This window comes from Caloenas nicobarica, chromosome 4 (assembly GCF_036013445.1).
Source record: "Caloenas nicobarica isolate bCalNic1 chromosome 4, bCalNic1.hap1, whole genome shotgun sequence".
Taxonomy (NCBI): Eukaryota; Metazoa; Chordata; class Aves; order Columbiformes; family Columbidae; genus Caloenas; species Caloenas nicobarica.
The window spans coordinates 7433041-7449698 of record NC_088248.1 but is presented as its reverse complement, the minus strand read 5'-3'; the positions used below and the strand labels follow the sequence as shown (position 1 = coordinate 7449698).

The following is a 16658-nucleotide window of genomic DNA, read 5'->3' as shown; positions in this document are numbered from 1 at the left end:
CACTGTAATTTACACCTACAGATGAGCAATGCGTTTAAGCAAATCCCTAACAAAACAACACTGCTTTTCCGTTGCTACATTTTCCAGCATGAAAAGACACTGCCACCCAGTGGACTGCAACCAAGTACATCAACTTCAAGCCACGATACTCAATACAGAATTGTTGAAATTTTTATTTTTAAGAAAGTGCGGTTATTTTTAGGATTTTTCCCGTTAATATAGTAATGTTCCAAATACATAATTTCACTTGTCATTCTGTTCTGCACCTGAAAAATCAATATCTGGATGAAGGCACTGTACACATAAAGTTTTTCAGAATTACTTAATAAAAAATCTACCAAATTAAGCATTCAGCAGAGAAAGAGTTAACTAGTGCGATCACTCAGTTCAGAGGTGGGTTACGTTATAAATGCAGCTTACGCCATCCTTGGGAAGGCTGAAACAGAATTCACCTGTAATATGGCAACGCTGAATAGCATACACAGATAGTTTAACACCTCTCGAGGTCTGGAGTTCATTTGTATTTGTAAAATCCTTCTCCAGTCTTCTTACCCAGCTTCTTCTCTTCTACCATTTTATTCAGGAGCGGACTGGGCGCAAAAAGAGGATTGTTGGGCTCTAACGAATGCCATCCTGGTGAAAGAAAAGAAGTGGATGGATTAGCAAGAGTTCTGTTTATATGCAAAGATAACAGAGATCTGCATCTCCGTCAAAAAATATTAAGTGTTCCAAAAATGAAGGAGGTTTGGAACTTATTCTAGACTCTCTGCAACCTTTCAATACAGCTTCATAAAGCACAGCTCAGTACTGATGATTATGAGCAAATCTAGCAGTTAGTCTTTAGGTGTAGCCTACTCCGAACACCTTATCATCTCCATGACTAAGGATTTTTAATACTTTAAAGGAGCACTTTTAAAATATAGCTAAATACAAGGAAACAAAACAAAGGCTATGTTGAAAAGAAATTCAAGCGGAAAGGAATTCCCAAGTTGAATTTCTACCTGTGAAAGACATGGTCAGTTAGAACAATATAAAACTACTCCACAGTACTTGCTAAAAGCAAAAGAGGATTCATTGAAGATGCCATTCTGAAAGTGTCATTCTGCCTCAGAGAATATTTAGGCTGCTCATTCAAAATAATACAACCATCAACAAGCCATCACCAATTACATCTTTTTTTTTGTTATTGTACAGACATTCATCCACTTAGCAACTGAAATGAAAGGGAGATGGCATACTTGCATCTTTTAAGGAATTTATTTGGTTTCCTATTACTTGGGAACGAAAACATGGCTGGCAGAAAAAGGAGAGGGAGTCTCGACATTTGGGATTTTTTTTAAATCAGAATTTCTTACCTCTAATACATGTCTCTCTGCCCACTGATTCTTTTTAGTTATATAAAGCTCCACTAATGTTATTATCATTTTCCACTGGAACTTGATGAAGTCAGCGAATCCACACTGTTCTGTCCCCATGCACAGAGGCCACGGGCATACAGTACAAATGCTGTATTCATACGGCAGTCTGAGCTCAATTCTCCTGCCTTTCTCCTCGACAGTTAAAAAGCTATGCCACAAACATCCAGTTTAAACTAATTAAGAATCAGATTTTCATCAAAACATTCATCTACGATTTAGCTAAAACGGGGAGAAGTAGAAGAAAAAAAGCATGCAGTACCATCTATAATGTATTTACTGGTATCCAACCCAACATAGTCCAGCAGTTCAAATGGACCCATGGGATAGCCAGCCCCAAGCTTCATAGCAACATCAATATCTTCCTTTGATGCATCTCCTAGAGAAAAGATTGACAGTTTGATGAACAGAGAAGATTCTGCATCTACTTGGCACCACTTATAAATAATTAACAAGGTGTTATTTCACCCTGGTGCAGCTCTTCACAGAAATCTCTGCACGTTTCTGAACCACAAAAACTGGAGTCAGCATACACATGCTGGAGTATAAAGCTGAATTTCACACACACACACACCAAAAAGAAAAAGCACCCGACAACCTGCTTTCCATTTTTCCAGCTTCCTCTTGCATTTCAATATAGATCACTATGCTACTGATGGAGCCACAGCTCCTGTGCTCAACCTATCAGAAAGACCAGAGGGCAGATAGGAGTGACCTGAAGAGACTCTGCAGATGCACTTAAATACGTGAGTTCCAAAATTATTACAAAAAGAAAAAAAATCAGAAATTTTTTACTTCTACTTTAGTCTGCACCTATAACAATACAAATCCTGCATTGCCACATTGTCACAGTTAATATTCACTTCATTTTTTTTTTTCTGGGAATGGATGCTTCATACTGCCATGAAAGCAGATGCACCTCTACTGCTTATTTCTAAAACATGTTTTGATACAGGCAGTACACTTCTTTGAGGATCCTATAAAAAGGATGAAGTTAAACAAACCCCAGAGGTACTTGTTAAGTAACCTCCAAGCTCAATGCGTACAGACATTCAGAGTGTCCAAAAGCCTGGCAGAAATAGCCTGTGCAATTTATACACCTCAGATCAGAGAATCTTAGAAATAAATTTTCAAAATCTCTTGTAAAGGCAACAACTTCAGTGAAAGTTCTGTATGAAGTAATAATTTTAATACATCTCCTTTTACTCTTTAAAACGGACAATTCATTTTTTTTAAACCACACTTTATTTCTGAGAAACTGGGAAAATTAGCCTAACCTAATTCTAGCATGATTTCAGTTCCCCAACTTCAAACGCACGTAAATCCCGAACTCATTTGAAGTTGATGCAGATGTACATACTTTTTGATCAACAAATTTGCGCCACTTTGTTTGTCAAACTTGAGACTTGGCCACCTGACTGTATACAGTGTTACAATACAATCAAATATAGTAAAAGGACAAACAAGGGTCATACTCCTAGTTCATCCGAGTCTCCTAGTATAAAGCAGACTTACTCAGAAAGTTGACTGATTGTTTTTTTAGCTTTCCACTACGAATATTGCAGTACAGACCACCATACATTAATATTCATAGTGTGCCCCCTACTAAATCACTGGTAATATACAAAAGGTACTTTACCTATGCAAAAGCACACATTTAACCCAAGGAGATGTTGTATAAATACAGACTCAAGGACTGACCCAATAAAAGGGTATTTCAGTGCTTGGGGTTGCCAGAAATGAGACCTGATTTCATACAAATGTGGATGACAATCTGGCTCAAGTGTGTACTCTGAGAATTAACGCAAAGAATACGATTAAAATTTAACCTGATTCAATGGAAAATATGAATCAGGGGACAGCCATCAGGTTTTTCAAAACATTAGTCAGCTTTTTAAATAGATTCCATTACAGTTAAAAATTAATAAATTAACTTTAACGAGTTTGGAAATATCATACTGCTGAACAAAATACAAACAGAATAAGGATGAAATCAAAATATTGTTTTGCTTAGGCAGAAAGCAGTCAATTTTAACACATGATCTCAGCGACTGTCTTCTTTTACATTTAATTAAAAGTTCTGTTCTCTCCTGAAATAAGCATAATGATACATGTCAACAAAAGCACCTCTTTCACACACAATGGGGCACCCATACACTTTGTCAAAATTGTGACTTTTTCTAAGAGAATAGTGCCCCCTTGCATCCATGTCTTTGCCTTTCAAGTCACTAAATTTGCTCTTTTCTCCCTTTGAGATGTAATTAGGTACATCTGTTGATGTATAAACAAGTAGTGTTGGCTTATATTTTTTTTTTCTGGAGATCAAACCATCTCGCCCATGTGCTATAAAAGAGTTTTTTAATATTTTAAGCATATTGGAAGGGATCCTGATAATGGAGTGCTTTCATCTGTACAAAAACAGATTTCAAAACCAAAATGTTTCAAATAAATCTTAGTAGCATGGAGCTATGAGCAGAGCAGTTGAAATAAAAACAATTATACTCCATTATTTCCTCTTTATCCACTACATTATTGGCCGTTTCCCTTTCAAAACAATTATCGATGCTTTGAAAAATTTACTGATTCTTTGGTGATTCACGATTATTTCTACCTACCCTCAGCATTAACGTAAAAGAGACCAGCAGTGAGATGGGAGTTCGTAAAGAACCTATGTCTAAAAAAAGGACATAGAAGAGAAACAGGAGGTTTTATTGGGAAATAGTTGAGTTCAAATCACTTGTATGCCAGTACTGTAGTGTGATACTGAGTGTTATACTACTTACCTCACATGAAAACCGGTGTTTTATTTCGCAAGCCCAACGTAAGTGAACTCACGAGAATTTTGCTAATGGTCTCATTATGGGATTTTCAACCACATTCATTAACGTCTCTCAGGATGGAGACAGGGAGGTTCCTGATTAGTTGGCAGAGGATATTTTTACAATGGCACTACGCTCACCTTGTCATCTCCAAACCAGAAACATTTCCCACCACCAGAAATTTCCCACATAAGTAACTAGTAGCTTCCAATTCTGCATATACTGACATTTCAAAGTGAAGACAAGGTCTTTCCAACTGCCCATACTGGCTCACATTTTATGTTCGCTATTCACTTCCAGCCTTTAAGGTCTGAAAGTTTTGAGGGAATCCCAAGGCTTTTCTGAGGGGATATAACATTTAGCAGTGTTATACATCAACATTCCCTGAAGTCAATATCCCAACAAGTACCTCTCTCAAAAAGTCGAACAGCTTCCATCATATATGGCACCAAGAGACGGTTTACAATAAACCCTGGAGTATCCTATGAAAAGAAAAAAAAACGGATTCTAAATAAACATTCTTGCCAGTACTACACTCAGATGCTACAGGACAAATCGAACAAGTGGGTGAATACACTGATCAAATCATCAACTTCTGGTACTCTCTAAACTGTATTTTTCATCTATCTGCTCAGTATTAAAACAAAAAAGATTAATTTCCCAAACAAGGAATGGCACAAACATTAATCACGACTGAGAACAATAAGACTATTACAGGCCCCAACTTAAGTGATCTCTCAAAACAATTTAAAGTGGCCAGCTGGCACATCTCTTTTCTTTAGTGAAATTCTGCTGATACAATTTCCTGAAGGATACAAGAAGAGACGTCCTTCCCTAACAGTCTCTTTGTATGTCCATTACTAGAAACACTAAACAGTGCACTTCTTCCCCACTGCTCATTGGTAAACCATGCTTTTGAAAGCTAGGATCACTCCAACAGCAAACACCAATGCTATCAATTAAAATATAAGATACATGCTGTCAGAAGAAGATAACAAACTGATACAGAACTTCCTTTCCACAAGCTTTAATCTAAATTAAAAAATACAAAGAAAAGAGAAAGACCCTTGCAAATATAGTATTATTTTGTATACTACTACTGTCTCAGATGTTTATTGTTCATGCCATTTTATCTCAATATTTAATCCAGAGAATTCCAAGCAACTTTCCTTCTGGGAAGGGAAGGTTCAAATATGGAGACTGCATTACCCTCTACCCAAGCTAAATTATAACAGTAATTCATCATATATTCTGCATATTACATACTGCAAAACTGTGACAGCAACAGGAAAGAAGTCAACTAAGGCCACAGAGCAATTTAGCAGTACAGCCAGAATTAGAGTCCAGCATCCAGCTGCTGAATTACTGGTAACTACTGGATTGCAGGCGCTTCTTCTTATGACCAAATATCTCCTGGGGGCTGTGAAACTCACGGCAACAGCTTGCATAAAGCTACCCAGACCACAACTTAATGGTTTGGGAAAAGCGTGCTTAGGAAGTAGGGTGTTCCTCTAGAGAAAACCAAAACCAAAAACCAACCAAAACCAAAAGCCAAACAAAACAAAAAACAAAGCTGTGAAGCAATGAAGATTGATATTGGTGTAGTTACTGCTGTCTTAAGCAAAACTTGCACTGAGCACACACCCTGGAGGATCCATCCAGCTGCCTCATGGTACAAGAGGTAGTAAGTAGTCTTGTCTCTAGCACGGCTAAAAACGAGCTCTTGCTTGAGCTCTCCAGTTCCAGCTTCTGCAGGACTGGGAAAAAAAAAAAAAAAACAAAACTGTAAACCCTAATACTTGTGAGTTTTGCTGCTTCTCACAAGACATCTAGAGTCACTCTATTTTGAGGAATTTGTGGTAAATGTTGGCATTTTTTCTGTCAAAATGATTTTAATAGTGAAAAGAAACTGGACGAAAAGCAGCCTGGATATTCTTCAAGTGCTCTTACATCTACTAAAACCTATCACCTTAAAAATGAACAGTTTTCAAGAACAGACCTTCTGAACCCTATACAACCAAAGTGTACTCACTTTACAACTGACAGGACTCTTTCCTACTGCTTTACTGAAATCCATAAGCGATTCAAAAGTCTTTTGGCTGGTCATTGGAGTCTTGATGACCTAGACAGAGGGAAGGTGGGGAGAGCATAAGCAAATTTACGAGCAGAATCTCTCTCATTTCCCAGTACAGCAAAGATTAAACTGTAATCCAGAATGCTATTCCAGAAATTCACAAAACAGCAGTATTATTAGAAATTGTATGATGTAGCCAAAGAGAGCATGTTTAGAAAAGACGTCTGAAGAGTTATGTAAAAACTTCTTTTTATACTTCCTTAAAGATTGGGCAGTATTGTAATACTTCCAGACACCTCATCTGGAACATTGAAACAAACATGACTGACTTGGTTTCAAAAGTCACAAGGCAGCAAGATTTCACCCGCACATCATTTTCTATTGATTTCTACACCGGTAACAATCCAATTCCTCTGTCAGTCATCAGACGACTTTGTTCAAGCTGTCAGTAGTCCTTATTAACCAGCTTGCCTGAAACCATCGCTATAAATGGCATCATTTACGGCAGTTCAGAGGAGAACTTGGAGGAGCTACCTCTGGTCAACCCACCCGTCAACAGAGACTGCACCACCCTCTCGTCACTATAGGCAGCTTATTCCATACCAGAAGAGCTGCAAACTCTTCCATCTAACTGAATTCTTAGTGATGACAATTGCGCCGATGATGTTATGAAACACTGACCTCCACAAGCTTCATCATAGGCACAGGATTGAAGAAATGGAGACCACCAAATCGGTCCTGCCTGGTGGTGGAGTTGGCCAGCTGCGTGATTTGCAAGGACGAAGTGTTGCTTGCAAATATCGTATGCCTGGAAAAAAAAGAAACATATGGAATGCATAAATGACAGCTCTTTTTCTGACGGTAGGAGACTGGTGCACTAAACATAAATAGACCCCCATCGGCTAACCATCCACAGAATTCTCAGAAATATTCTGGTCCTTTTGCTGAGGTATAAGTACAGCAAGGATGAAATAACCACTGGAAGTGTGAGTTTCTGCCTCCTAAGTATGCTGAATACTTATATTAGGTGACAAGAAAACCTCTGTAAGTAGAAAATTTTTTACTTAACTCCCTAAATCTATTCCAGATAATTTCTTCAGCAAAGCTGGAAACCTAATGGTATTTTTTATTGCCAATCATTTATATATCTATGGAAACCCAACCATCTGCCATGTCAAAAATGCACTTTGGAGCCTTAAGAAAAATTTGGAATCTATTTTTTTTTTTCAAGTGACCAATGATAGATGTGATGAACAACCTGTCACTAGAGCAAAGATCTGATGGAAAAAAAATAGAGAAAAGATAAAAACTGCCATACATAGGACACTGCAAAGGATACACAAAATCACAAGAATTTTAAGACATATACGAAGTCCTTTTCCAAACACAAACCAGATTTACTAATTGCAATTTTTAATTTTTTCTTTTCAGAAAAATCTCAGAACCTCAACAGCCCCGCTGTACTGACATCACACCAAAAAACTTATAAAAATGGCTTTTTCGTCAAACCACAAAAATCAGAAACTGAATTAGAGATGAAACCCTACCTTCCATTCTGGCCTGTATCCTACTGACCTTTCAAAAAGTTATCCTATGGGATTCAAATGTTAATCGATATTGGTATTTTGTTTAGATTTCACTAAGATATAATCGAGCTTAACATAGGGCTTTCAGAAAAATTAGTCCAAGTCGTAGGGACAACTTATAGTGGTATTAAAACATTTGGGGATTAAAAAACCCCATACTGATTTCCATTTTTGATCGTTTTCACAGTTTTTGAGAATTTGTTAAGTAGAAGGAAATTAAAAAGTCCTGAGAAGTCCGGCTTACACTTCTTACAAATTTTTTTTTGCTATTTCCCCACCACATAATGGGCCTTACATTGTTCTGAAGTTGGGTACTAAAAAGGGTATTTGACATTTCATAGTTTTGATCTTGCAAGGTCACTGCATCCAAAAGACACTCCACTGAAAATCTGCCACTGTATAAACAAATTCCAATATTCATATAAAAATTAAGTACATTGATTTCTGAGATGTAAACATTGCTAGGTTTAATATCTGGGTTCACTTAAACAAGAGACTTCACCTCAGCATCACTTCTGTGGCTGAACACTGTAGCCTTACACAACATAAAACCTCGGGAAAAAAGCATGAAATTTCTATTGTGTACAAAGGCACTTTATTTACACAATGGTTTTACAACACACTGGTTCTAACACAGTGAACAGGTCAAAACCAACGGCCAGTTCCCAGCTGAGTTTCCACATCTAAAGATAGATCCTAGACCAAGAGATGTTGACAGGCATTCCCATCACCCAGAAATAAACTGAAAGCAAATAGGCAAGAGCTCTTAAAGTGGATACCCAAAAATTCTTTTGTCGTGTTCATTATGATCCTGTTTGGAAAAGTACTGCAATGTTTAAAGGCCTAAAAGCCACAAAGAACATAGGGATATTCTATGAAAACCCTAGTCTGACCTTTTCAGAACAGAAACATGAGGCTGACTGAGTTCAGGAAAATGAAAACAGAACTGAAGAGTGGGTATCAGTGCTTTATCGCCTGTTCTGAAGATGCCGACCATCTAACAGTAACAATTACCGTGTTAGGAGCATGAGTACAACACTGAGAGGCATATATCATACACGATCAACGTTGCAAAGCTCCAAGAACATAAACCAGTGTATTGCTCAGACTGACGGCATCCAAGAAAGTGCACTCACCATTTCCCCTGGACAGTCGCCCACACAAGGAATAGCCTGAGCTCCCCTCGATGCTCTCTGGGGTTGCCAAACTCTGTCTGCTCACCACATTTTCTCTGAACACTCCCTGAAACTGAAAATTCATTCCCCACCCCTAAAAAAAAACTTCTCTCAATCAAGCATAGCTTTCCCACCCCCCTCAATTTATAGATCCACTTTGAGAGGAATTGTAGTTCTTTTATAGAGAAAAACGAAGAGGAAGTAAGTTAATTGTGTTTCCATTTTTTTTTTTTAATGCAATGCCCCGGTTTTGTGCTGTCCCCAGACTTATCTTCACTGGAGAGGTCACCATAGTGCAAATATGGGAGACAAACATGTGGCTGTTGCAGCTGAGGAAACACGAGACGCAGGATACAGTACAAAGGAGAAAAATGCAATGCTTCACTCAGCTTAATTTCCAAAGGCATGATTCATCACCTTGTCTGAGCGACTGTCACGCACAGCCTCTCACGTTTCGATCAGCTATCAGCCGCCCCCGCAGTAAGTCTTGAGATCTGAATTAAGACAAGTCCTCCCTCCTCGGAAGCCTGGTCTTTCATGATCCCTGCCTATCACGCCTGTCTCACAGCGCCATCGACAACCAGCGCCCACAGAAGCAAAGCTCCTCCCGAGACTCAGAGGTATCTTTAAATAAATCTCATCTTCATTACCAATCACCCACAAGCCCACCACGCCCATGAAGATGACACAAGTTAGTCCACGTGCTAGTTGTGGAAATTCTGACACGCTGAGTCTTAGCGAAGGCTGTAGGATCCTGCACTGGCAGGGAGAACTTTCCATTCCCCTGCGGTGCCGCGCGGGGTGAATAAAGCCCCCTGCTTCCTTCTAACACAGCGAAACACAGACATTTGTGCCTTTCCCCACACTGCTCACAAGATCTGCAACTCTATATTCCTCACGTAGTTACAAATTACCACTTGTATCTAATAGCTAATATTTTAAATGCTTGGCTACTAAGTTTCACTATTTTACTAGCTTTTCTTTCTTTTCACCTAGGCTTTCTACATGGCAGCCCATATTCTTCACCATTCACTTCTCTTTTCTTTACCCTACATGTAAGGTATCTGTATGTTTATCATAATTTCTCTTAAAAAGGCTTCTTGTCTAACGTCATTTTTCCCAACGCTGCAAAATCATGCCTTTTGCTACACAAATGAACATATCTGAACAACTCCCAATATCTTTTAACACTCTGAAATGTAAAATTTGATGTTTTAAGGCATCTATGCTTATAAACAGCTCGGTCTTAAAAAAAATAGCCACAGGTGTTCCAAATACACGTATTATTAAATGAGGCTCCAAGTCACTGTGCCCACTTTTCCTTGCTGACTGGTTCTAGACAGTTTGCCATTTAGTACACTCCGATTTGCTCATTAGCTTTCTCTGCTGACTATGAACAAAGACTCTGGCAACCAACGGCCTGTTTTCACAAATAAGCACAATCTAATCATGACAAGGTATCTTGATAATTGCCGAAGGCACCTACTTACTTTTGTCTGTCAGACTAAGCGTAATAACAAGTTACCCTGTGCTCAGTGCACTGCTGTTTGTGATCATTTATTGGTTTTAGAAGTACCAGGTAATTTTGATTACAGACCATACGAGACAGGCTGAAAATCTCCCCAGGCTGAAGTCAACTAATGATAACATCTTTTCTCCCTTGACATTATATTCAAGCCCCAGCTTGCCTAGCTCTTTAGTTAGCCTAGAACATCCCTTAGCCAACACCCCCAGATTTAGCTGTACTAGTTAAAACCACAACCTGCAAACAGTCGAGGTCTTGTGATTCTGAGTCATCCATGACAAGGACCCAGCTTCTGAGACTGCGCACTCAATAGCGTTTTTGGGTTTGGAAATAATTCAACAGTAACTTCCAACAGTTACAAAACATAGTTAAACAAAGTTCCAGGGACTGTAAGCAGCTGTGTGCACGCTAAGAAATGATTTACACTTTTACCTCACACACAATAATGAGAAATGAGCTATTTCCAAACTCTTGTAATACAAAGTAAACTTAGTTCACTTAACCCACTATTGTGCTGTAACTTGCAGCTAAGAGATTGAGACTTCTTAAAACTTGGTCATGCCCTGTGCACTGAGAACAAATACTTTACCATCCCAATTCTCTATTTATATATGGGAACATCTATGTTAATCATAGCCCATGCATACCAGGACAAGCTTATTCTACTGTTGTGCATTTGCATTTGAACGTGCTGAGTAGATGGACAAACCTTATGACTACACATACCCAGAAGCACATCAAATGAAGCAATGCAAGGAGTAAGTAAACCTGGTTGGATACACCTGGAAGTGTTTGTAGCGTCTGCACCTGGCACAACAACAATTCCATACCACATGGCAGTCTGGAGTTAATCTAAGGGAGAAAAACTCCTGTTTTTAAAAAAAGCAGCTAAGACAATGCAGAACTAATGGTGTAAGAACAAAACCAGAAGATACAAAAGTCTAAGTTTCAAACGGTAGCAGGAAAAATACACGTACTCTGGAGCAAACTTATCCAGCCTCTTGAAGAGTTCATTTTTAATTTCCTGGTTCTCCACAATGGCTTCTATCACCAGATCCGTGCTGTGGACCACTGCTACCGCATCTGTGCTTGTTGTGATGTTCTTCAAGGTCTTCTCAATGAACTCAGCACCAGCCTGAAACATTTCCAAGAAGCTGCAATGTCTATTTACAATGATTTAATTTATTTTTACATGAAAATCCCCTTATTTTGAGCCCTCAAAAAACTCAGTCTGCCACATTTCCAATCAGTGAGCAAGTCCCAAGTATATACACATACAATACTTTCACTGCCAAGAATTTCCTAGCCAATCAAATCTGCTTCAAAGCAAACAGGAGATCGTTAAATTCAGACACGTGCTTGTTCATGAATGCGTCAGGAAATGAAATGGCTTACATTCACTATCATTTCAGTGCAAATGTGGGGACAAATCATTCTGTTTTCTGACTAGTAAATCTGTCAATCACTGACATAGTTTGTGAGGACAGAAATGAAACAGAACTGCAAGACTTTGAACCAAGGGTAAATGGAGACACAGCACAAGTAAAAACATACCCGCACGCTAGTGTATCATGTCATATATAAAGTACAAGCATCATGTGGGCAATTTTCTTTTGGATTAAAAGACTCCCCATAATTTTCTATAAGAAATTATATTGCTCTGGTTATCCTGGTACTACTATATCTTTTGTTCTGTACTCCCTCACACAAACAAGTTTTTTCTCATTTCCTTTGTCTGCTGCATCAGTCATGCTGGTAATCATCAATACCAGTATATATTATATATGTTAATATGCATCAAGAGAAGAATTGAATCTACTGTGGAATTTCGAGAAACGGGCATAGCAAAAAATAACCCTTAGGATACTAAGGATATAAATTTAGATGCATCAACTGCTTCACAGTGACTTGCTGTAAGTAAGTATTACTCAGTAATGTAAATGCAAAGTATCTTATACATCTAATTCATGTTACTTCAGGGTAGTTAAACTTGCACTTTAATTTCCTTTGCAGTAATCCTGTGCCCAAGTTTTAAACAAGAGTCCTTACAAAGGTATTAAGACAATTTTGTTACTATTGGCTTGTGGACAAAAGTGGTACATTCCCAGGTAAGCACTCAAAGACAGCTTGGTATTAATTTAGGATTAATAATCTGGCACCATTTCACATTTAGTATCTGTTTTAAAAAGGTCACTAAGTTGTTTTAAATCTTTATCTCAAGGCTGAAGTCTACAAAGGAAAGAAAATAAGGTAAGACAGCTTTCAGTCTCCCCGAACCAAAAAAAAAAATACCCAAGTTCTTCGGCACACTAGAAAAAGTTTTCTTTCTAAGCCAGTATATTAGCATACTCTATTACGCATAATTGTACAGAATATCAGAACTTTGGTACGGTAGTTTTATTCTCCTAAGTCTTCCTAGAGGTATAAAGAAGATATCAACCTCAGGCTTATCTGCAAACTTCTTCTTTGTCACTCTCTTCAAACTCTCTTCAATTCCTTTTGTAGACTTTTTAAGGATTTCATCTGACTGGTCTACTAACACCACAGTGTGACCACTGGCTGCTGCAACCTGAAAGTTAAAAAAAAAAAAAAAGATTCAACATCAATATCACAAAACAACCAACCATATTAATTTGTGTTCGGGCGGAGAGTACACTAGGCAATGAATTAGGCAACAGAGAACTAAAGAACATCGAATGAAGACTTACTTTACTAGAAAAATCATAAAACGTGCACGCAGCTGGGGCAGAGAGGAAGGAGATGAAGGTCTCAACTTGAGGGAAAAGGAAAACCAAATCTATTTTCCCCCCGAGCTGTGTGCAGAACACTGTCTGCACCTGGAGGCAGCTGGATCCAGCAGCTACAGCTAGAGAACAAACAGCTGCCTTGAAAACAAGCAAGTGGCTCAGCTGCAACCCTTGCAGCTTGCAAGGAAAACGGGCTGTGGAGACCAAAAGTGGCAGGGTGAGCAGGTGGCATAAGGGACGGCTGCCCTGTGTTCCCAGGTCGTAATGTAACACAAGTCTGCTGTCAGGCCATTAGCACGTCCCTGCAACAACAGGAACGTGCCAGTGGAGCCGGGAGAAGTGAAATATCCACCACTCACATGCTCTGCATGGATCTGTATGGCCCACAAACTCTCCTTACGAGGTACTTGCTACAAACGCTGGCTCAGCTACAGACAGCGCTACTGGGCTGGCTTTTTGGTCGGTATTAATTTCAAACATACAACGTCATTTTCTCACGTTGCAACAGTCTATTAAAAATCACCTGTCCGTTACCTGTTACTTCACTATTCATTAATTTATGTTTCTCTTGTTAGTTAGCAACAGCCTAACTTTCAGGATTCTTGAACTAACAGAGTTGTAATATAATAATTGTGGAAAACGGATGTGAAACCACAGTTCCACTGTCTGTTTTTAAAGTCGCACAACTTCGGAGCTTACCTTCTGCAAACTTTTATTCTACATTTACCTTGCGCCTGGAGACTAAAGATTCTTCTTTGCCCACAAGACCTACTCCAACAAAGCTGACTGATATGAAAAACACAGAAATATCTCCTGAAGAAAAGCATGGTGCTATTCTCATCTAAGCTGCCTCACTAACCCAGCAAATAAAGAAATGCCAGACTTCCTGGCATTATTATAGCTTTATAGCAGTACAGCTTTAACAAGGTATCAGTCTGCAGCTGGACATTTCTTTATCCATTTATATTTTTTTTTATTTCACCATGGCCATTTCATAAAATCAACTGCACAAGAAACGTTTAAACCAAGCCTGGGCTTGCACTCTCAACATGTTATCTGCTGCTGATCATTTGCAATGGCAAACCAAGACCCTCCACTCTTGAGAGAACAATCAATAGCAAGCACTTTTATAAGCGATGCTTCACTGATAATCCATTTACAATTACACTATCACTGACCGGTTGGCAAAATAATCATAGAACAAAAAACATCTCCCTTTCCCGGCTCATTCTTATCATATTTACATGGACAGGAAAGAAATAGGGCAAGAGGTCTTACCATCTCCTTGCAATTCAAACACAAGCTCACACAGACTCTTCTATCCAAGGATCTTTCTGAATATTAAATAAAAAGCACAAGAGTGCTGGGGACTCAACTGATGCTTTTCTCACACAGAAGTCATTTTCACATGGCAGAATCAGAAAGCGTAAGTTCTTGGCTTTAAGCTGTACATTTTAGCAGAGGTTAGCTTCTCCTGACAGTATGAGAAAGAAAGAGGAGGGATAATTTCTTAAGCATTCTAAAGAGGAAAATCTTTATTAATAGGGTGCACAGGAGACCCCTCCCTTGGTGTTATAATTGTCTCTGCTTTGCGATAATTTTGGATTGATAAATCAGAGGCAGATGGTCAGCAAAACAATCCTCGGTCCTTAACAGCGGCAGAACACTGAAACCCGTTACTGCCAAATACCAGACATGTTTCTCTTGACAAGCTACTCTCTGAAAATGTGCAGCCTAACAGAATACGTAGATGAGCTCACTTTCCCTGCAGAATTACAACCTTCGCATAGTGTGCATCTTCTGCAAACCTGAGAGCAACTTCCTGCAAAGTTCTTTCAAGGTACGCCCAGTGGAAACCTCAAGTAGCAAGGTACAGAGGAGCGTTTCTACCAGGCCAATTAATAAACAACTAGCTAAATCCTTATGAAAAAAAGAAAAGAGATAGCCCCTATATTCTTCCTGCTACAGATCTGCCAGGAATGCGAGAAATCTTCAGTTCCGAGAAGGAAATTCACTAAAATGGAGAACTGCTATTTATGAACTCCAGCCTCCCGGCTGGTTTTTGCCTGCGGATACCTGCGTGCTCCAGTTACCCTTCCTGAAGCTTGTGAACCACCCTCTTTATCTTGGGCAACAGACTCTTTCTGTAAATCAAGTAAATATCAGAATGTTATATCACTGACAGGGCCGCTCAGTCCCCTGTCTCAACGCCGACGGGTTAAAGCTGAACTTAACAGCCAAAGGCCTGAGATTAAACACAAGGAAAGTAAGTCCTACTTAAACACTAACCACTTCATAATTCCGCAGATGACTGACAGGTACATGCTCACTTTAGCTGCTGTGTTCTACTTTTAATAACTTGCACAATGTCACTTGATCTGCTCCCTTGGCAGAGTCAGAAGCTTCCTTCTCGGACTAGCGTTTTCCGAATAGTACTACAGGCCGCCCGGTTTACAGGCCGCCCACATATTGTCTTAAGAACCACCTAAAACAAGTTAAGAGGTTGACCTTGGCGGCTCTTGCCCGCGCTGGCCGGGGCCGCCCGCAGCGCTGCGGCGGAGCGGGGCTCGGCTCGGAGCGACCGCCCTCGGCGGGACGCGGCAGCGGCAGCACCGGGGCTCCCCGCGGCCTGGGCACCGGCCCCGGCCCGCCCGAGTAACGGCCGCCCAACGGCCGCCATGGCGCCGCTTCCCCTTCCCCGCGGCCCGGCCGCGCTCACCTGGGCGATGCCGGCGCCCATGAGGCCGCCGCCGATGACCGTCACATGCTTGACGATCAGCTTCTTGGCGGCCGCCGTGGCGGCGGTGGAGGAGGCGGCGCGCACGAAGCGGCGGGTGGCGAAGGCCATGGCGAAGGCCCGCGGCGCGCAGCGAGCGGGGAGCGGGGCCGGGCGGGGCCAGCGCTGCTCCGCCCCGGGGCCGTGGCGGCCGGGCCCGGCTGCCCCGCGGGGAGCGGCGCTCCGAGTCCTCCACCTTTGCTGCTGTTGATTCACGGAAGCACTTCGGTGGGAGGAGGCCCTCCGGATCATCGACTCCAACCGCGACCGAGCTCCAGCACTAAACCCTGTCCCTGAGAACCTCGTCTAAACAGCTTTTAAACCCCTCCGGGGATGGTGACTCCACCACTGCCCTGGGCAGCCTGTTCCAATGCCTGGCAACCCTTTCCGGGAAGAACCTTTTCCTAATATCCGATCTAAACCTCCCCTGGTGCAACTTGAGGCCATTTCCTCTTGTCCCATCACTTGCTACTTGGGAGAAGAGACCAACTCCCCCCCTACTCCAACCTTTCAGGCAGTTGTAGAATTTCCTCAGGAGCCA

The 16658-nt window shown here is 40.5% G+C and overlaps 1 protein-coding gene across 1 annotated transcript; it reads right to left on the bottom strand.

Annotated features, from left to right (window-relative positions):
* Positions 1-148: 148 nt before the first annotated feature.
* On the bottom strand, positions 149-16231 carry HADH (hydroxyacyl-CoA dehydrogenase). Its single transcript, XM_065633813.1, has 8 exons — positions 16061-16231; positions 13035-13163; positions 11572-11729; positions 6990-7116; positions 6267-6356; positions 4644-4716; positions 1678-1794; positions 149-633 (listed from the first exon to the last, which is right to left on the bottom strand). The coding sequence occupies exons 1-8, from the start codon at positions 16187-16189 to the stop codon at positions 515-517; spliced, it is 942 nt and encodes a 313-aa protein (XP_065489885.1). The 5' UTR covers positions 16190-16231; the 3' UTR covers positions 149-514.
* Positions 16232-16658: the final 427 nt, after the last annotated feature.

Bases quoted from the DNA above. Each gene is read 5' to 3' on its own strand.
- HADH (XM_065633813.1), bottom strand. From the start codon at position 16,189: ATGGCCTTCGCCACCCGCCGCTTCGTGCGCGCCGCCTCCTCCACCGCC. The intron at 7,117-11,571 runs GTACGTGTATTT...TTTTTTTTCCAG, and splicing joins CTGGATAAGTTTGCTCCAGA to GCATACGATATTTGCAAGCA. The intron at 6,357-6,989 runs GTCAGTGTTTCA...CCCTCTGTCTAG, and splicing joins CTATGATGAAGCTTGTGGAG to GTCATCAAGACTCCAATGAC.